Source organism: Argiope bruennichi, chromosome 6, assembly GCF_947563725.1.
Source record: "Argiope bruennichi chromosome 6, qqArgBrue1.1, whole genome shotgun sequence".
Classification (NCBI taxonomy): domain Eukaryota; kingdom Metazoa; phylum Arthropoda; class Arachnida; order Araneae; family Araneidae; genus Argiope; species Argiope bruennichi.
The window spans coordinates 39,603,993-39,626,545 of NC_079156.1; the positions used below are offsets into that span (position 1 = coordinate 39,603,993).

The 22,553-nt window shown below is 29.4% G+C and overlaps 1 protein-coding gene across 5 annotated transcripts in view; it reads right to left on the reverse strand.

The window, feature by feature from the left end:
- Positions 1-11,992: 11,992 nt before the first annotated feature.
- Positions 11,993-22,553, reverse strand: part of LOC129972573 (zinc transporter ZIP10-like) — a 76,717-nt gene continuing 66,156 nt past the window's right edge. For all 5 annotated transcript variants that reach the window (XM_056086763.1, XM_056086762.1, XM_056086761.1 and 2 more), the window contains exons 8-11: positions 17,947-18,219; positions 13,976-14,056; positions 13,628-13,815; positions 11,993-12,582 (exon numbers count right to left, since the gene is read on the reverse strand). In XM_056086763.1, coding sequence (XP_055942738.1) covers positions 12,433-12,582; positions 13,628-13,815; positions 13,976-14,056; positions 17,947-18,219 — 692 coding nt within the window. In that variant the 3' untranslated portion in view covers positions 11,993-12,432. The remainder of the gene's footprint in view (positions 12,583-13,627; positions 13,816-13,975; positions 14,057-17,946; positions 18,220-22,553) is intronic.

The window sequence follows — 22,553 nt, forward strand, 5'->3', positions numbered from 1 at the left end:
TCCAAAAACTTGAACATAAATAAAAATCAATTTATATGATGTCACAGTAATATGACAAACCTTTCATATCCTTGTCGAACACTAAACTATGACGTCACGACCTTCCCTCCCCCCTATTTCAGAATGCGTAATTGATTCTAAAATTAATTGTACTGCTCATTTGTCATGTATTACATGAATATTAATTGATTTCGAATCAAGTAGTTCAAAGAAAATAAATATTCCATCAAGCATATATTTTTAACTGAGTCAGGAATTCCTGATTTCGAAATATGTGTTTTAATCCTATGCCTGATTCTAGATATCATAAAGTATGGTATATATCTTAAAATATCGATTTGTTGCAATATATCGTTTTATGGCTCAAGCATACATTTTAATTTTTATAAATCAATATAGGACATTCAATGTTACATAATTTTTACTTAATAATAAAATTTCATTAACTAAAAATCGTATGATTAGTCTCGATTTTACGAACAGTATTCGCTAATGCTAATGTCTGTCCGAGAAATAATTATTGTGTATCTGTTAGGGCATATCAGTACAAAATGTTCTACAATATTGATGCGATGTCTTCATGATATATATAGTACAACATAATATAGCATTCAAAATATCGAACAAAATCATGGAAATATCGTACAATATATTGCTCTAATAAGGGTGGATATAATTATTACATCATCGCAGTAAACATTTAGTTGTAATTTTATGTTGTCCGTAACTTTATAAATTCGAAAACCTTTTTCAAACGAATGTTCTTCACTATCGCTTTATCAACTTAATTGTTCAACAAGTAATTATTCTTTTTTAAGCAGAGAAACCTTCTTTCTAGTATTCCTAAAATTATTTTAAATTTGATGGTTTCAGAATAGGTAATTTTTTATTAACAGAAAGATTTTAACCTTTAATGTTTTCATTTTTATATTCTCTGATGAAAATATAAAAAAAAGTTCAGTGGTTTTTCGAAATATCCGACAGAAAATATTAAGTAGATTTACTCATAACATAAAATTATTTTGTCGCATAGAAAAAAAAACAGAAAAAATGTTTATAATATCTTTCGTGCAGATGAAATGAAATTCAGAATACTACTCCTAAAAATAGAAAGACTGCTATTCCCAAAAATAGAAAAAAAAAAAAAAATAACGAATTTTTTTTCTGAATAAAATAAAATTAGCTTTAAACGAAAACATTTCCGGTCACGATAAAACTATTTCCTAGCTACAAAAAAAGTTCTTAAAAAATAATAAAACATAAATAGATAGCATAGTTTATTTTAAAATATTAAACTATGCATTTTGATCAAGTATTATATTTTATACTTCATAAAATGAAGCTAATGCTATTTGCGGTAATCATATTAAACAACTCACGACAATGGATAATGTTCGAATAGAATAAATCGTGATGTGTTGAATACGATGGTACACGATTATGATTCAAATTCTCACCATATCCAGCAGCTTATCTAATGCCCATTCATAAAACATCTGCATCTTTCCATAAGAAAATAAATTGAAGATTCATTCAAGAACCATCGTGCTTGTGTCGTCCCTCTTGAACAAAGGCCTTATCAGCTTCAACTGATAATCGAATCGGAAAAGATCAACCACAATTGAACGTGAGTTTGATTCCCCCCCCCCCTCCTTTATGATTTCGCCCACCGAGTTGATTGTCCAAGAAACAGAAGAGAGTCATTCGATGTGCGAATTGGATGAAAATTTGTAGGCCTATTTGTAAGGTTATTGTCACTGTCGCTTGCTTAAATATATCTTTCAACTTTTAGATGAACTGTGAATCTTGGATTGTTGACAATGACAATGACAATGGTTGAAAGTGCTATGCATGGATTTCGTTTCTAAAGGCTATATTGGAATGAAAAGTTTTTCTTTGTTTACAATAATCTATATGAAAAATATTTTCAGTGTGCCCACATTATTGTTTATTCTCTCTCTAATATTAATTAAAGATACAAATTATTTTAAATTTGTTCGTTTCAAAATACAGTACACTCCCGATTATCCGCGGAATTGGATGGCGCGCCCGCCGCGGATAATCCGAAAAAAGCTAAAAACGGGTATAGCAAAAGAGAAAACAGTCATTCAAACTTTGAAAAATCGCTTTATGTACAATAAAACTTAAAATAAACAGCAGGAAATGCTTAACTAACGCTTAATATTTTAGTATATCACTCTAAACTAACCTAAAATGCATTTTGTTAATGAAAACAGGAAATTGCTTTGTACTTACGAGAGGCGTCAAGGATACACAGAAAAATTAATACATATGTACTGTTTTAATACTGTAATGTATTATGTAATTACAAAAGCATAACTGTAAAACTGCACCTTTTTAAAGAAATCAGTCAAAAAAAAAACAACAAAAAAAAAAAAACTGTGTGGCAGGCGCGGATAACCCGCCCGTGGATCATCGGGAGTCTACTGTAGATGCATGGACTTGATTTCTGAAGTCTATATTGCAAACGAAATATTTTTCGTTGTTTCAAATAGTATATATGAAAGTATTTTCAGTGTGCACACTTTGTAGTTTATTCTCTCTCTAATATTAATTAAAGATACAAATTATTTTAAATTTGTTCGTTTCAAAATAGATGCACGGACTTGATTTCTGAAGTCTATATTCAAAAACGAAATGTTTTTCGTTATTTCAAATAATCTATATGAAATTATTTTCAGTATGCACACATTGAAGTTTATTTTCTCTCTAACATTAATTAAAGATACAAATTATTTTAAATTTGATGGTTTCAAAATATATAACTTTTATTAACAGATGGATTTTCATCTCTAATGTTTGTTTTCCTTTTTATATCATCCCTTTAATGGAAATGTAATAAAAATTGCTATGATTCGTAAACCAACCGTATTAAAAAAAAGTATTAAATAAGTGAAATAAAAACAAATTCCTTTAATATGTGCTTAAAGGCAAAAAATAAAAAATCCTGTAATTGAACATTCTGGCAATTACAATACTTCATTTCATTGCATTTCGATTTGTAAACATGACTTCATATAACATCTGCGTAAATAGTAAATATTTTTAAAAAATCTTTTTAGAAGAAACGCTTTAATATGCAAATTAAAATTGAAAAATAATAATTTTTTTCTCAAAATCCAAAAGGTAAAAGCAAATATTATAAAAGTGTACAGCATTGTGAACACGTTTATAGAAGAAATATAAACAAATTAATTTGTTAACAGTAATTGCAATGTCTATTAGTATTTAATGAATGTTCAGTGATCTTTCTTTTTTATTGAATACGTCATGACTTAACTTACTAATCGATTTGGTTTCCCCCCTTTTTTCGATTTTTTGCCCCCCCCCTTTTTAAAAGCTAAAAAACTTTTTTAAAAGTAGAAAAATTATTACTATACAATGAATGTCCGTTATAGTTACCAATTCCTCATTGCATTACAAAATTTCAAATAATGGATGTCTCGTTACAGATAAGTCCTAATAGAATAAAATACAATAAAAATTAATAATTATTTTTAAAATATTCTTCTATGTATTTCTTGATTCTGGTAACTGATTTAAAAATAATAATAATTCAAAAATAAATACAATGTATAATATTTTTGGCTTATGAATTATTTAGTGGATAATGTAACTTCGTGCTTAATGGAATACGATAATTTCTGGGGGTTGAAGCATCTGAAGGACTTCTTTCGTGGCATTCAAAATTGTTTCCTATTTTTGATTTAATTTTTTTTTCTGTTAAAATTGAGTAAAATTATGCTGTCAGAATTTCGATGGGAGGGTGCGAGGAGCAGGAGCTTGATTCCACTGAAGAATTGTAATCTATTTCGGCCAAATGAATGCTAATCTGTTGAGGATGATGCCATGGGAAAAATCACCCTCGGTTGAAAGGATGCCATTTCTGGTGTCGTCCTCGTCCTACGACCATGGTTCAAAAACTTCAGCCAAAATATCTCTTATGTGATTTCTAAACGAAACATTAGTATAGCTGAGCTAAATTTTTCTGTTCACTCTCCTTTCCCAAGTTCAGTAGCATCCCCACCAGTCATTTCACTTCTGAATCAGTGTTTATATATTCGGTAATAAAAAAATTTCAGTTTTTTTTTTTTTGTTGTTGTTGTTGTAGTCTTTATATTGCTCCAAATATCTAAACCTATCTTTAAATCTATCTGTATATATCTGTAGCAGCACCAAGTTCATTCATTTTGAAAACCCGGCATGCGTGAATTTTCTGCTGTGTGGTTGAGAAAGTGAAAAGGAAATGCAGTGAAAAGAAATATTGTGGTTTTAACGTTATTCCATTGCAATTTTTCATGTTTTTTTCTATCCTTATTATGAGATTATTGATGTTATTGGAAAAAATATTTTCGTTTCTCCAGTTTTAAAGTTAGCATTACAGCGAAAATCTATTCAATTTTCCTTAACTTTAAATATAAATTTTTTTAGTATGTAAAGCTGAAATGTTCCTTTTTTTTCATTTATATATATTTTTCTCTCATATTTGCGGACTTTCGTTGCATGACCCGTGCCATTTCTCAATACATAACTCATTTACAAAGTTAATTGCAATAGGAGGAATTCTACCTAGTCGGAGTCACATGAAACTTTAGCGGTGTGAAGTCGCTCAATAGAACATCCTATTAGTCAAAAAAAATAATAATTATGATATTCTCCACAATGTTATTCGTTTTTCCTAATGCCATATAATACCGTAAAGATACCAGTGTTGTATTGTAATGTAATAGAGATGAGAAATAATTTTTATTTTTGAGTTACGATATAATTCCTAACTAGTAGTACAAAAGAAATACAATATTGTTAAAATATTTTCATTGGGCTGTTTTTCAGAATATCAAACAGTGTTCTGAAGATATCATACAATATCTTGGGCTCACACGGTCGTATTGAACCGTGTAAATATAATAATAGATAGTCCTTCAAACTGTACAAATAAAATGAGCACTTTCTTCCCTTTATATATATATTTTATAGAAATTTAATCTAAAATATTGCGAAGTCTAAAATTTATTGTTCATGTTTAATTGTTTATTGGTTACATTGCAGTATTACTTCTTTCATTTACAGTTTTAGTTATTGAAAATTTATATTATCTTGATTACATTGTAGTATTACTTCTTTAGTATTCAGTTTTATTGTCTAAAAGAAGAAGAAAAATGTTGCTTATAAACTGAAATGACATTAAAAAAACTTTTTAATTGTACTGGGAATAAATTAAGCTGTTTTTGTTTATTTTGTATTTTTAAAAATAATGCTGCTTCATAGAAAGAATTTTGAGATGGGAAAAGTATTTAATACTATTAAGGGAACAATAGATTCTATTCGGCATTTTGGTGAATTGCCCACTTAGAGTATTGGATTTTTTTATAAATATTTATAAAAATATAAATTCCTCAAATTTCTTGAAAAATATATCTAAATAGGAATACATCTTTTTTTAAAAATAAAAAGAATTAAGACATTTTAAGATTCAATGTTCAATTAATAATTCAATTCTGAGAAAAAAAATCTATTTTTTTTCTATCATTTTTTCCTTTATTATTTATTATAAATTTAATTCGAATAAAAATGGGTATGAGTTTATAATTCTAATTAAAAGTTACTTTTTAGAAACATTATTTTACTAATTCACACTGAATTGTCATGAGGTTTCTTTCCGAACTAAAAAATGACTTAATCATTTAAGAACTCGAAGCATAAAATGCAAACCCAGATCTCTTTTAATATTTACCGCAATTTTAATTGTCAATTTTATATAATTTCCTAAAAAATTAAGATATTAGAAACATTTTAACGATACTTCAAAATAATTACATAATCGTTTTGGGAAAAAGATCATTAACTATATATTTATCCCTCTAAGCCCTTATTACATTCCCTTTCTTGAACAATACACTTTATAATGTTTATTAATTTATTTATTTAAAAATAGGCTCACATTTTAGTGATAAAACAATTAAAAAAACATTTCATATCTCCTTCTTTTTTTTTTTTTTTTTTGCTTATTTCAAAGTTCACTGTTCCCTCAAAGTAGTTCATAAAAAGGAACGAATTAAATCCTATAGGAACCATGACACATCATGTTTCTAACTTCCCCATTTCCTTTTCTAAACTTTTCGAATTTGGTATTAATTATTAGATTTAATTTAATGTCTATGTAAGCCATTTTTATTTAAATATAATTACAAATAATTAAAATAACAACGCATATAATATTTAAGATAGTTGGTTTCAGTATCTCACATATGAAATGATTTTTTTAAAATTTTAACAAAATGGTAATTATAAGAAAATGATCTTCATAAATTACATTCAGCTAATTTTGCAATTTTACAGCGTTTCTAATAATACACAATATTTTTAGTGAACTGTCATTTTTTTCTCTTTAGAAAAATTTAATAAAAGGTTTTATTTTATCGTTTTATTATATTTAGCATAAGGGACAACAAATTCCACTGCATAGTTTTCATTGAAAATCTAATAAATCTAATATAAAAGAGCTTTGTCGTTCCAATTTTGATTTTATTTCTGCTTTACATGCACAAAACAATTATTATAATTCAAATAAGTAGTAATTTAAGATATTAATATTTTAAATTAAGAAATAATTATTGATATGAAAGTCATTTATCATCATATTTATCATAGATTATTATTTTTCCAGTGCTGCCATCTATAGGTTCTTTTATAAACTATATGTACACTTATAATGGATAAAATCACATAGAAGAAGACACATGCTTTAAATAATAAAAGCCGTATACAACATTTTTTATTGATTCAGATTTAACTTGATTTGTAATTAAATTAAACTATTTCATTTTTTACTACTTTTTGACATTATTTCTATGATCGAATTAAAAAGAGTAAAAGTGGGATTGCACTGTTAATGCTTTTTCGAATAACTAACAAATTCTCTAATAGAATTTCTGCTAGGCACAGTTGTGTTCGAATATTGTAAAAAATATTTGAATTTATTTTTTTTATTCTAATTCAAAGCACTTTGTAGTTATAACCTGTGCCCGTTATAAAGCGTCTAATTTATAATAAACTAGGCACTTTATTTTCAAAATTCAATACATTTTTAAAAATTTAAACTAATGTTTTAACTATTTATTATACGTTATTTTTATATTTCATGAATATTTTAAATTTTCTGTTATTTTAATTGATTTATTTATTATGATTTATGATTGTACGGCATCCGTGCTTGTTTATACCATTGTAAGCATTTGGGGCATATAAATATTGCAATAACAAAGAGGATTTAGTGAAATAAATAGTGATCTCACCAAACATACCGGATATATAATTCTGTTAATATTATCCTAATATTAATTTTTAATATAATTTGTAATTTTTAAACTTTTTTCGACAAATAAATTAATTAAATCTTTATAATAGACTTGTATGAATCTCACTCCCTCGCCCCTTTGCTCAACAGTCTTAAACAGCTGATCGAAATTTGGCCATTGACTTATATAATGCTATATATCTTTTGTAGAAAAAAATTATATAACCTGATGTTTCAAAAATAATAATAATGATTTTGATTGCAGTTGCATTTTAACATTTTTCAATCATATAAGATAAAAATGCTAAACACATCTTTGTAATGACAGAATCCGATCCCTATGAACCCATTCGGCCCATTGTTCACAATTATTTGTTCAAAAAAAATCGATATTCTTTTTTATTTATGTGGAATTTCATACTAAGACCACTATGATCGTATTTTTTAAAAATTGTATTCAAAGTTCATTAACAAAATGAGCAATCCTTTACTATATACGTCTATTAAAGCATAACTATTAATTTGTATCCGTAATTCATTTGAAATTAGCTAACTTTGGTTATCAGATAGTCAGTCAGGACAAATACTTGCTAAAATGGCTCAATTAGATATTTTATGTGTCTTACTCTTAATAGTTGTTTCAACAGATAACTTTTAGAAATTAAAATTTGATAGACATGTAGCATTTACTATTTTTGAAACTTTCACATTGTTCTTTTTATTGCGTCTTCCCTAATCTTGTTCCCCCTCCCCGCTCTTGGCCATTTGACATCAAATTTGAAACTAAATTTGAAACGAAAGTTATTAAATTTTAAATAATATAAAAATTATATTTCTTAAACGAAATGTGTTTACTAAACATTTTAAGGATGCACCCCGATACAAAAGTTTAGACATTGTTGTTTTTATAACTTTAAAAAAAAAATATTAGATAAGTTATAACAAGCTTGTGCGTTTTTATTTTCTTTTATTTCGTACTTAATGTATCAAACAGAACATTTCAATTAATTAACTTAAATTTTACATAAAAAAAACAAAAATAAAAGATAGAAATTTCTCAAATGTTTAGACAAATTAACAGAAAGTAGTTAAAACAAAATAAAATACATAATTTTAATATTCTGTTGGGTTCACATTTTTATTAACTAATCAGTAAATATGATTTTTCATTAATGAACCCAAGACCTGCATAACTTTTGATCCGATATTGAACGAAGTACTCAATAGGTCGAAGTTAAATTTTCCTAAGAATTAATAACATTTGATATAAAAATTGGTATAATTAAAAAGGTAATTTTTCTAAGATGGCGTAAATTTTTTTCAAAATTTTATCCTTCGAATTTTTTGCGAAAAAAGTGAAAGGTATTGGTTAATTTTTTAAAGTTTGAAGTCCTTGTTGTCGTTTAACATGTTTCCTTTTCTCGCAAAGTTTTACTTATTAACACTTATTAGCATTGTTTTGAAAAAGAAAAAAAATGAAAATGTAATGAAAAAATCTGAAGTAAAATAAAGCAAATGTTTAAGAAATTATAACAGAATATTTTAAAGTTAATTTTAATACTTTTCAGTTGTTGTTGTTTTTGTAAAAAATAATAATAATTGGAAAAGATATTATGTAGGAAAGAAAATGATACTATTGTGATAGAAAAATTCTGAATCAGGAGATGGTTTGAAAATATTTATTCTGTATTAATTTCCCTTGACAATACTCGTTTTTAATTACGTCCAATCACCTCGTTATCATAGAACTAAGCCGTATAAACAGGGATTATTATGACTGGCGCCGGCGTCCTGACCTAGGGGTAGCGCGTCTTCCCCGTGATCTAGGCGTTCCGGGTTCGAGTCCTGGTTCGGGCATGGTTGTTATCTTCCTTGTGTTATCTCTGTGAGGTGCGTGAATGAGTCCCCCTCTGTAAAAAGGGGTTGTGCAAGCGAGTGTGTCCTGTCTTCATTTGAGCTAAAAGTCAGACTTCTGCCCTCGGGTGCTCAGGGGTCTTTACCCTCAGAAGCTACTGCGCAAAATTTGACTTAAAATAGTCACCACGACAAATATATATATATATATATATATATATATGACTGGCTGTTACATTCTGTAATGTGGTGGTGGCTCTTGACCATACTATGCGATAAAAGTCAGCCGTTTGATTCAGTTCTAATTAATTAAATATTTAATTTATTTTTGAACTTTGAAGAAATGATAATAATCTTTCTCTTATTTCAAATAATAAATCAACAAAATGTGGTTAAATGCCATCAATGTTGCTTAGGAACAAATGTAGAACTTACAAAGTAACAATGACTTAATTGTATTTAGATAATTGTATATATTATTCCTCAGCATGTTTTCGATTCTAATTTAATACGGAAGCATTTATTCTTTAGTCTGCAATCCTGGTCTTATTTTTGAAGCAAGCATTTAAATGTGCAATGCATTTATTGCTTACAGTTTTTTCAAATAAGGTCTAACTTTTTTTTTTTAACTTTTTCGTAAATGTAGTACAGAGAAAGTGTTGCAATCGTCAAAAAATTCGAACTGGAGATTTTGACGAATCTGCCCGCTTATACTACCCCGAGTTCGAAAAACACATTTTAAGAAAATGTCCGTCTGTCTGTGACAAAGATAACTCAAAAAGTCTTCAATTGGAATTTGGGATATGGATTTACAACTAGATTTCTATCAAATTTTGACTGAAATTCTTTCATAGGAATTCTGTTTAACCAAAAAATAGATTCTAAATGTGTATTCAGTAAAAGTATAGAGGCCGCGGTGGCCTGGTCTCGGCTTCTGAGCCGTAGAGTTTCAGGTTCGAGACCCGATTCCACCAAAGAACCGTCGGGTAAGAGGGCCTGTTGCACGTTAAATCCGTCATGTCAAATGTCCTCCCGCTGGTGTGGTGTGGTGTGGAAAGGAGAGTGCCAACTCATGTGTCATCCTCGTCATCTGACCACGGTTTTAAAATGACGAGGTCCGTCCCAAAATAGCCCTAGTGTTGCTTTATAACGGGACGTTAATATAACTAAACTCAATAAAAGTATTAAATTCACGCCAAGATTTATGTTTTGTGACTATGCTTGCTAATTCCATGCAAGGCATTGGCGACCTCACTGAAAATCCACAACTTTATGTGGAAGAAGGAACACAAGACCTTCTTAAGAAAGTATGCGAGGAAGTTTCGGGGAGATGACCTCCTCTGCTTTTAATTGTAAAATGATTTTAACTTGTTTTATAGTTTGCTATGGGTTTGGTACAACATAGCTTTATTTGCTGACTCTTGCACCATAAAAACAAAACACTTACTTGTTTATCATAAAGTAAGATATGAAAATTGACATTCAATAATTTTAGTATTATTTTTAATTTTTAAACAAATTTGATTTTATTAATGTTTGTAAAAATAGAATTTTGGTAACTGAATTTCTTGATGAGATGCAGTTCTAAAATGTTAGTAGAAATTTATCTTTTTTAGTCGATTACTTTAAGTAAAATTTGATTTCATATGAGTGGCGCCATCTGATAGTGAATTTCAAAAAAAATTTTAAGTTTTCCTAATATTTATGAGTTTTAAAATTTCAAATGTAGTAAATAATTAAAATACGCATCGTTACGCTGTCAGCCATATGTTTGTAAAGATTTAATTTTTTTATTTAGATAGTCAGAAACGTGTAAAGTGAAAGAAATTATGAAATTTGTTTTCCTTGATTAATTAACAACCAATTCATGAATGTCATTACTATACGCATGTTTCATTAAAATATGCATATAGTAAAGTTAAAAAACAATTCCATGCTAGTAAACTAAAAACTTTATTACAACACATAAAATTTACAATTTTGTAAAAATATACATGGATAAAAACATGAAACAAATAACATAAAAAGATAATTAAAACTCATTTTATTCTTTATTTTGAAATAATATTGACCAGCACTTTTGAAAATATTTAAATAGTAAAATCGCAGATATTCTAGTTGCAATGAAAGGTTAAAAATAAATCAAGTATTCAATTATATTCTTGTCAGATAGCTTTGTAAATAAGAAACACAGGGAAAAATCATCATAAATATCAATTAAACTTAAGAAAAATTCGTCAGCTTTATAGCTTTAGAACTTTCCGCCGATGTGTCCGCATAGACAAGTCATGAATTATAAAATAAATTGAAAATGAACAAACTAGATCTGTTGTTAAAAAAATTTTCACTTTGCATTTTTATATCAAAGACAAAACTTTATTAAATGCTATTTTCTGTAACTGTTCACCAACTAGAGATATCTTTATGTTTGCAAAAATAATTTTTTAGTTCATCAATAAACAAAATGAGAATTGTTTAATATTTCCTAGTTTTAATCAAAACAAGCATAGAGAATAGTTTTTCAAATTTGCTAGACAAACTATTAATTTCTCTTTTAAAACACAAATGAGTATGCTATATATATTTGAAACATTTAAATGAAACACTTTCTAATATCTTTATATAACGAAATAATTTACATTGATCGAAAATCCTCAATTCTATTAGTCATTATTATTATGAGTTTCTAATCAACAAACAAATACTTTTAAATTCACAACAGAAAACAAAGAAACGAACAGTTCATTATCTGTGATAATATTAATAGTTGCCTGAAAGACTAGAAACGATTTTTTTTTTTAAAAACTGAAGTATTTTCATTCATATTGAATGTGAAATTTATGTTACTTTGTTTAAACAATTACTTCGAAGTCAGAACGATTTTCTTAATTTCTTTAAAAGAATATATACATTTTTTTTAAAAATCTTGATTCGTATTTGCGAAAGGCAAATATTCAGAGTATACAAAAAAAAGCTCTTTTCTTCATAGCTCATTCTGGCAGTATGTGTAAAAACATGAAATGACCATTCCTGCATTTCATTATAACACTATGGATTAGAATTGTCCCACAATCCACCGCTTCGCCAGAATAAAATATATCGTCGACTACACCTTGACTCTACTAAAATTATGTTCTAAACATGTTTATCATCATAAATCTACAAATGCTTCGATCTGTATGATCTCTAAGAATTACTAGATAAAACCAAGAAGTCCTTCATCGACTAAAAAAAAAAAATTAGCGAGGGAAAAATGATTATCAACTGGCATTCATAAAAGTCTGAAGCTCTTGTTCGTAATTGGCGATCAGTAGCATGATGCTGACGCCACAGGAAATTCCGAGGACTTGCACAGCCAGGTGGTAATTCGATGCTGTTTCGGAATCGTCTGCAGCAGTTAGCTCAGGCAGCTGAAAAGATACAAAAAATGTATAAAATTATATGTGAAAGACTACTAGAAACAGCTAGTAGCTTCCTTGTCCTTGTATACAAAATAGCGAGTTTCGTGTCAATATTCAAACCAGCGGGGGGTGGTCTATTCAAAACTTTTTCGTAGAAACTATCTTGTACAATCATTTTTTCCACCGACGGTTAGATATTGTTTCTTATTTTAGCTCTTAAACTTGATGTTTCCTTTCGATTATGAAAATTATTTCTTCAGAATAATTATTTCTAATTATGTTAAAACTAAAAAAAGCATCAGAATATGTCATATTTTCACTATGCAGAAGTGAAAAAAACTCTTTGGTACAAACTAATTTTTTTCATTCATTCATTCATTCATTCATTGTCAATGACAAATCATTGTTAAAAGCACTCTTTAAATGGCCTATTTTGTTTATATTTTCATAATTTAATGAAAAAAATAAAATTCATATTTTTAACCTTATATAATCAAGCGGCACTACTACTTCGATATTAAGTTGCATTTACTTTTTCAGCTTAAAACACATACATAATTCATTTTTAATTAAACAATATAGGCAGTTACTAACTTAGATAACTATTCAAAGTAACTGCATATTGAAACCTGAAGTACACCTGCAACTCAATATCACCGTTCGAGTGCGAAGAGTAAAAAATGTTTCTTTCAATGCCCCAAAATTATACCAGAGAGATTTAATGGAAATTATACACGACTAATATTCCGGCGAATTAGCTTAGCGCCAAAAACGAATATTAGTAGAATACGAAAAAACTTCATAGAAATAATTTTCGTATAACTTACCATATCAACGAGTGCTATGTATAGGCAGTTACTAATTTAGATAACTATTCAAAGTAATTGCATTGTGAAACCTGAAGTACACCTGCAACTCAATATCACCGTTCGAGTGCGAAGAGTAAAAAATGTTTCTATACACGACTAATATTCCGGCGAATTAGCTTATCGCCAAAAACGAATATTAGTACAATACGAAAAAACTTCATAGAAATAATTTTCGTATAACTTACCATATCAACAAGTGCTATATACAAAAACATTCCAGCCGTGGCAGCAAATACCCAGCTGGTTGCCGAGTGGACGTTGCCTAGGGACACTCCAATCAGCATGCCGATGAAGCACAAGATGGAAGAAAGTCCGTTATACATCAGGGCTTGCTTCACTTTCATGCCCGTCTTCAGAAGCATGGCAAAATCTCCTGCAGTAAGTTATATAAATAGGTAATCAAATACTTCTCATTTCATTCATCAAGATGCTTTTTTTTAATTTCTAATTTTTGGAAAGCAATTAATTAATTAATAGCTTATTACTGCTTATATTGCTTGCTTATTATTGCTTATAACTTGCTTATTACTAACCTAGCTCATGTGGCAATTCATGACAGAAAACGGCGACTGCTGTACTGATACCTCCTTCTATTCCAGCTGCAAAAGCAGCCCCTGGAAAACAAGAATGATCAGTAGGGATATAGAATTACTCTGACATTCTAATAGCTACTTACTCTAATTATTATCGGAGCAGCTGCGAGATATTTACCATTTGCTCTCGAAAGGTGATTCTCCGTCATTACTTACATTATGGTGTATGTACATACTTGAAACTTCGGAAATCGTTCAAAATATCGAATATTTTTTTTATTGCTTAATAATGTTCTCTGACCCCTTAGCTTTCAAACGATACCAAGATGTTGTCAAAATTATAAATATTTCTCGAGTTATAATTATTTTTCTCGAGGTGCTTTCATTAAAAACTAGTTACGGTTTTTTTAAAACTCATTTTATGAAGAATGATATTTTCCCACTATGTTGCTTCATTCAAACAAACAATCATAACTCAACAAGAAATGAACCAAATACAATTATTTATATATCAAAATAATCTGTATGAAATAGCGGATGTTTTGTGCCCCAATCAAAGTTATATTTATAGAAATAATTGTTTAATAGCTATTTAAAAGTTAAAATGACAGAAAAAATCTCACTTTTTCTGTTCATCGTTGATAAAAAAATTGTTAAAAAAAACTATATATTTTTATAACTTGCTTGAGGCAGACAACATGAAGACTAATTTCAACTAGAATGGTGTGTCTGTACAAATTAGAATTTAAGATATCATGTTTAAAAAATAGGCTAATTAGCTCATTAAATATTATTTAATTAATTAATAATTAGTGTAATATGGTTATCTCTCACTGAAAGGAGTTTAAACATATATTAATGACCTACTGTGAAAAAACTGGATTTTTAAAGTTAAAATTTTTAAAAAATCTAATGTGTACGTACACCTTGTTGCATTCACTCCATCTAAAAAGTTCTCGAGTGCAAAGAGTTATCTGTTCATTTTAGAGTTTCAACGTTCCATTTAGTATGTGTTTCAAATATTTATAGAAAAGATTGTTCATTCTTTTTCATTCATGGAGATTAATTAACAATAATTTGGATTTTTTTTAGTTTTCACAGTCATTGAGATCTAGCAAGGCGTTAAAGAAGCGTACTAGGATATCCATTTTGACAAGACTTTACCAAATAGAATTTACAGTTTATTAGAAGATCAGAAAGGAGAGGTTGCGCAATCAGCACGAAAGCTCGTGGTTCATCCATCCGTTCGTTGGAGCACATACCGTTACCAATATAGAAAGAATGGACCTGGTCACTCCGAAAATAAACCAGACCCACATTCTTTTTATTCAATCAGTAAAAGGCGTATAACCTATGCCTTTAACAAGAGCATAGAATCAAGAATGTGGAGATTGTAAAAGAAATGGTAAGTAAGACTCCACATTCATTATTTCGTTTTACTATTGCTTGAATGATACACGTAGCCAACACCATCTAACATTAGGAGAAACTCGTGCTTACACCAAGTTGGATTTCTTAAAGGGCAAATTAGAACACCTCTAGAGTACAGACATCAGAGACGGAGGAAGGGATAAAGATAAAAATGTAGTATGGGCCCCTATGCTACTCTCTCTTCCTCGCCTGCAGATGGCAGTAGTGTTGTGACTAGACAAGGTAGCATGCAAGGGAGGCAAATGGCAATAAGGAGACGCTTGGAGCGGGGGAAAGTGTGAGCGTCAAATTGAAGGGTAACAGTCATTCCATGTCCGCATAAACGGCAACCAGCCCTATACTTTTGTTCTTTCTCTTAATGTTCGTGTAGTCCTGTGTTCGTCCATTAAAACGCAAGAAAGACAAACGTAAAGTCTTCTTTTGATTAAGAACACCCCACGACCCTATATAAATAAATAGTTAAACTTTTCAGAATTATTTTATAAAGACTGTTTTAAAGCAAAATTTAAAATGGTACTTTTTAAATTATATGTAATTTCTATTTACGTTTTAAAATTTTCTAATCACTCCAACACCGTCTTTATTCTATTTTTAACTTTTGAGTTGCTCGCTATACCATTTATCCCACAGAGCCAAAATATTTTGTTGGCAAATTCCTTTCTAGAACTATAAAAGTTTAATATACTTTCTCACTGTGTCTTTCCTACGTTTTACTTTCCTGTTCAGTATCGTGTTGAGACTGGCCTTCCAAAAGAAATTTTTATAACAGATAAAAATTGGATTATTTCGTTAAATCATGAAGAAAAAAATAATTGTTCTCGTCACCCTTCCTTCAAAGAATATTTCATAAGAATTTCGAATCCTTTAGACTAAATAATATGTAACATTATTTTGGTTGAAGCAGAAGGCAGGTCCGAGATATAAACGAGACGTTGTATTTTTAATTTCGTTTTATTCTCTCTTTCATATCCATCTCGGGAAAGCAATTTATTTACAAGCAGACGCAGCACGACACAAAAGCAGAAGTAAGAAAGAAGCGCGAAACAAATGATCACTAGTCTTATATAACATAGGATTTCTGGCCACGCGCCGATGGAATACATGTTTTGACCTCTGACAAGGGCAAAGAAAGTCTCACTTTTATTTGATACGTAATACTGATGGCGCATTATTTTTACAAAGGGATTAATTAAACCAAAAGTGGAATTAGATCACGAAATAAGAGAATATTTTTAGAATGAAGTTACTATGGGCTAAATTAAGATAAAATCTTGGAAATTAATTCAATTGAAATTAGAATTAAAATATCATTACTTATATATTATACACACATTAGGTGATTTGAAATGATGCATTTACTTTGTGCATCTCTACAACATACCCTCTGCTTCGGTCATGTGGAAAAGTCTTTTGCTGTTTCTCTATCGCACACACGCATACACATAGTGTAAATCCCTTATTAAATGAAAATTTAACATTTGGTTTTAAAATAACAATTCCAATAGATTTTTCGATCTCATATTTTTTTTTTAACTTCTACTTATCTACTGACAGTAGGTAAGGAAAATATATCACTATTACTTTTGGATATTGTTGTTTACCCTAAACTGTACCCGTAAAAGGAGAAATTAGCAAGTTTGTTTATAAAATTATAAGCCAAGTATAGTAAAACTTCATATCAAAATTAAACATTTCCAACTTGAGTTGTTTATGCAGTATCATTTAATACGAGACAATATTAAGTTTGACAGAAATAACCAATAGTTGAACTGACTGTCTAATGGGAAAAGTTGTCCTTCTTTTGCATTTTCGTCAATTTATTCATTCACTGCTTTTTGTATCTATTAAATACTACAGGAAAATAAACCAACTTACTGGAAGGTGAAAAGGAGGGCACAGAATAATGAGATTTGACTTCAGGCAAATAAATATATAAATGCGGTTCTCCCTAATTCTCAATGGGAGAACTGCAGTCGTTTCTATACTGATATAGAAGCGACTGCTGTTCAGAAATATAGGTTTTGCGCTGGAAAAACCTTCTATCAAGGGCGAATTTTTCAAATGTCTTGAAATGTAATAAAAATAAATTTGCAATTTTTCTAATTTTTACGAAAAATGATTTTGACTGTTAGATTCATCATGTATAGAAAAATTAATGAATAATTAATATTTTATATATAAAAGAGGCATAGAGAACTTAATTGGAAAAATCCTTTTTAACTAAAAATTAACTAAAAAATTAAGTTCTGTTAGTTCAGTATGTGGATTAGGTTTGAAGCTTTCGGAATGCCAAGGCATGACTGAGGAAAATAAATTTCATAAGCACAAGAAATTCATTCACAAATTTAAAATTCTCAGCGAAATCCACTAATCTATTTTTCTCTTAAAATACATTACTTGTTCATTACTTTTATATTAGCACCATATATCAAAAAAGCATCATATGGGTCCAATAAATAGCAATAAAATCCCTTAAAACTCATGCTGCATAGTTTGTTTAAAGCTATACATTAATCTTTGATAGTTAATGTAAGTCATACCAATGGCCAATCCATCGCAGAAGTTGTGCAAGCCATCTCCCATGATGACCATCCATGCGACAGCAGTCACAGAATCCGGAACTTCGTGGCTGTGTCCATGACCATGACCGTGGGCATGACTTCGATGGTCGGGCACCACTATGGAACAATCTCCACCGGGACTTGGAGCTCCCGACCTGACGCTGAAATCGGGTTTCTTCTGGAAACTTGCTTCAAGAGCGGGCAAATTCTCCAGGGAGTTCTTCCTTGACGAGAATGAATCGGCATTCAGCACTGCAGAAAAGAAGAAAATTAGAATCTCATAGTATATAAGCACTGGGAAAAATATTTTCTCTCTTGTCCTTTTTCGCTGTCTTCTGCTCTTGTGCCGCGCTGTGAGGGGGACGTGTTTTATACGCACCTCTTGTACATAAATTATGCCTCCAGGGATGGAATACAAGAGAAGTTTAAAATTTAAAAGTGTCTTCTCTGTCTTCGGCCACGAAACTGCTTCAAAATCATGTTTACACACACACACACACATTATATATATATATATATATATATATATATATATATATATATATATATATATATATATATATATATATATATATAACTTTTGAACGAAGTTTGGTTTTAGGTTCTAGGAACCATGACTGGGGATATAATAGTTTTATATTTTCCTCAGGAACTGGGATCGCAGTGGCCTGGTAATAAGGTATCTTCGGTTCGAGGTCGAGGTCTTCAGGTTCGAGATCAGATTCCACCGAAGAACCGTCGTGTAAGCAGGTTTGACGCACGTTAAATCCGTCATAGCTAAATATCCTCCCACTGATGTGGTGCGAAAGTATGGTGAGGGGTTGCCAACAACGCAGACGTCGTCCTCGCTATCTGACTGCGGTACAAAATTACGATGTCCAACCCAAAATAGCCCTAGTACTGCTTTAAAACGTAATGTTAATATAACTAAACTAAATTTCATCAGGAACACACAATGTCAGAACTCTAACATGATCGATAAACAATCTTTATAAACTTAAAAAAAAAATCCAAATAAAAGTGTGTGAAATTCACTCAATAGAATGGTACAATAGAACTGAGAAATAAAACTAGCTAACAAAAGATTCTATGGCAGGAAGAGTAACCCCCACAGGATGGAGAAAATTTGAATGATTCATTAATGCACCATGCGTGTCAAAAAAGAACGCCGAGTTAAATATTCTATTGATTCGACACGTGGAAGGGAAAGGTCAAAGGTGATGCGTCGTTTATCATATCCCAGATAATGATGTAATAATTAGGATGCTATACTCTTGATTAACGTCCAAAGGCACTTTTTATTTACTCGTACACGAAATGCTAAAAGTCAAAGTATTATTATCGCCAAAATGTTCGATCTTGATATTTTAATGAAAGACTATATTTTAGATTTAACTGATTTTTAAAAAATTAAGAATTGTATCGGTCATTCTATCCGACTCTTTAAAAAAGGAATAACTTTAAAATGTAGCAAGCACGAAAGAGGAAATTCGATATGATCTCAACAGAAAAGCTGCAAATTTCTATAGAATTTTAGACGAATTTTTTTAATGCGAAATCTGTTTGACTATCCATATTTCGGGAAATATGATAATACGCATCGATTTGAATAGATGAAATTTAGCACATAGTATTTAACCAGAATTATATATGCGTGTGTTTGTGTATCATTACATTAAATGGTTGAATTGTCGGTTCATCTGTTCTTGAGTAAAAAGAACGCGATTACTGAAAAATACAACCAGCTAGATAAATGAAATTTAGTGTGTAATTTTAATTTCAAAATTGCAAATTAATATCAAACTTTTAAACCAATTGGATAAAGGGAAGAGATCCAATAAATATTTGATTATTTTTAACTGCATTTCGAAGTTCAACATGAAACGCACCAAAATGTGTGTGTATATGAGAAATTCAACTAGAGAATATTGCCACTGGATTAAATAAGAATTTAATTACAAAATTTTATAATTCTTTATATTTCGATTACTGTTATTTTTGACTTTTTAAAAATATTTGAATAATTTAACATAGGACGACTAAATAACCAAATAAATTGTCTTAAAAAACATTTTTTTGTAACAAGGGAATTATAAATGAAACCAATCGGAGTGGTTACCATTATATCATCTTCCATTCATCTTTCCTTTCCAATGCATAAAATGGCTTACTCAGATTTTTATTTTCAGTGTCCCGCACATGAGAGTTTTGTGCTTCGTAGTATAGTAAAGATAACCGAGTATGCATTTTAAATATCTTTTCGTTTCTTGATTCAAATCAAAATTTGACACAGAATACAATTTTTGCAGAAACGAGAATTCATTTTTGAATTACTGCGTTTACATGTATGCTAATGTACAGATTGAAAGACGGACATTGATGGATCATGTTCAAGATTTGACATGAATCAACACTTTAGACGATATATTTGAATACCAAATCTTATGTATCTTGCTCTTTGCGTTTCGTAGTTATGTTTACTTACAACCGAGACTGCAAAGTTAATGTAAGATCATGTACCAAATTTTATCCGTTTTGTTCAAAGCTGCCTTGAGTTCTGCTCATAGACAGTTAGGAATAATTCCAAAAATATGTCTTTTGGGACTTCGATATATTTTGGGGGTGATCTGGTACTTGTAGATTCATCGAAGTCTAGAGATAGAATTTTTCGATGATTACGATACTTTTCCTTCATATATTTCTTATACGATAAAGTAAAAATTAGTATTCTTCATATATTAAACGACATTTATATCTTATCTTAATAAAAACCTAATGCGTTTGCTAGCTTAAAATAAATTTTACTTCAACAGATTTTCAATAAAAAGGATTCTCAGAAACAATTTTTTAAATAAAATTAGAATAATTAAAGTTGAAGCTTTGATTTATTAATTCTGCTATTATTTCTCACTTCAGTACCGTTTTCCTACAACAACTGAAAGACTTGCGTCATTTCGCTTCTACTTTTCGCCTTATTTACGGCAACTTGTTCAATCTCACACAATTGAGAAAAGCAAGTGAATTATGAGAAGTTCAACGTCCCGTATCAAAAGAACTAGAGGAAATAATGTTCCACTTAAACCAAAAACTTTTTCCAAATCGGACAAAAAGGGTAAAAAGACCATGGAAAATCTAAGAAATAATTTGCATGAATTCTAACTGATGGAAACGTTTACTTTAGTCATTTCAAGGAGCAGGTGGTTTTAAAACTTAAAGCTACATAAGTGTCGGTTTTCTTAAATATGTCGTGATGATATAAATATATCGTTTTGGGTTTGATTTTCTTTATATGGAATAAAAATTTACGAAATTAAACGAATTTTTATGTCATTTTTTTCTCTTTTTAATACAGTTATTTTTATTTCAAATGTTTGTTTTGTAATTCGAATTTTTCAATTATTTTGTTACTGGATATCCTACTTTGATAAGTTAAATGCCCTTAGGAGAACTATTTAAGTAAAACAATATTACATATTTTGTTCGTAAAAATTTTTTTTGTTATTCTCTGCATATAAAAAAATTAGTTTGCTAAATAATTATTAATTAGTATTTAATTTTATTTTTATGAAAATTTAAAATGCACACAGAAATAAAATGCAGTGGAAAAAGTCTTACATAAGTTCAAAGAGAATTTAATGCTCTTTAACATATTTCGATATTTTAATCTTATTAATTTTAATTCATTCTTACATCAATGAAATAGAATATTATGTAAGCCGAACTTAACATTTTCTACACCATAAAGTTTTAACAGAGATATTAAAACCGCCAACGCTGTGCGTAAAATTTATTTTGTGTTTAGAGAAAGAGCAATATACTTCAAAGTACTGCTTGATCTTGAAAATTTGCATAAGAAATGAATTATTGATCGAACTTCTTCATGGACAAAGGGACGTTTAACCCTTTCGAGGGCCGTGGGAAGTATGCTTCTCACCAAATTTATCAATCTTTGTATGAAATTATGTAGGTTGGCATCAGTTCTGACACATTTTTTTAGTAAGTCAGAAACTTAGAGGCTTCAGTTCTTTATCTCACACAAAATGATGTGCCTTGATTTGTTACTTAATTATTAACTAACCAAATCAATTAATGAATCAAAGGAAATTTATCTAATAAGCTAAATGAATCCCTTTTCTTATTCTAATTTCAAGCCTAAAAATATTTTAACATAATATTACTAGAAAAAAAGGGCCCTTTAAAGGGTTAGGATAAATGTAAGAACTCTGATAAATTATTGTTCAATCCAATAACTGGATTTTTTTTAGATTTCACCTTATAAAAATGAATTTATCTGCATAATATAAAAATGAAAACATTCTTTTTATGAGTTTAAGGTTTAAATGAGATCCTTGATGTTTTATGTTAAATTGCATTAAGCTACCTTTCTGAAATTGCATGAAGATTTTGGGTAAGTATTTTATAATTTTGAATGGTTTTTCGAATAATAAAAAAGACAAATGCAATCGCAAATGGTTTTAGAGTACTTAGCCATACACAAAATTTATTTAGTAAGATTTTAAATTTGCTCAATTGAAATACAACTACTATCTTGTTTATTGCTTCTGTGAGATTTATGTAATTTCAGT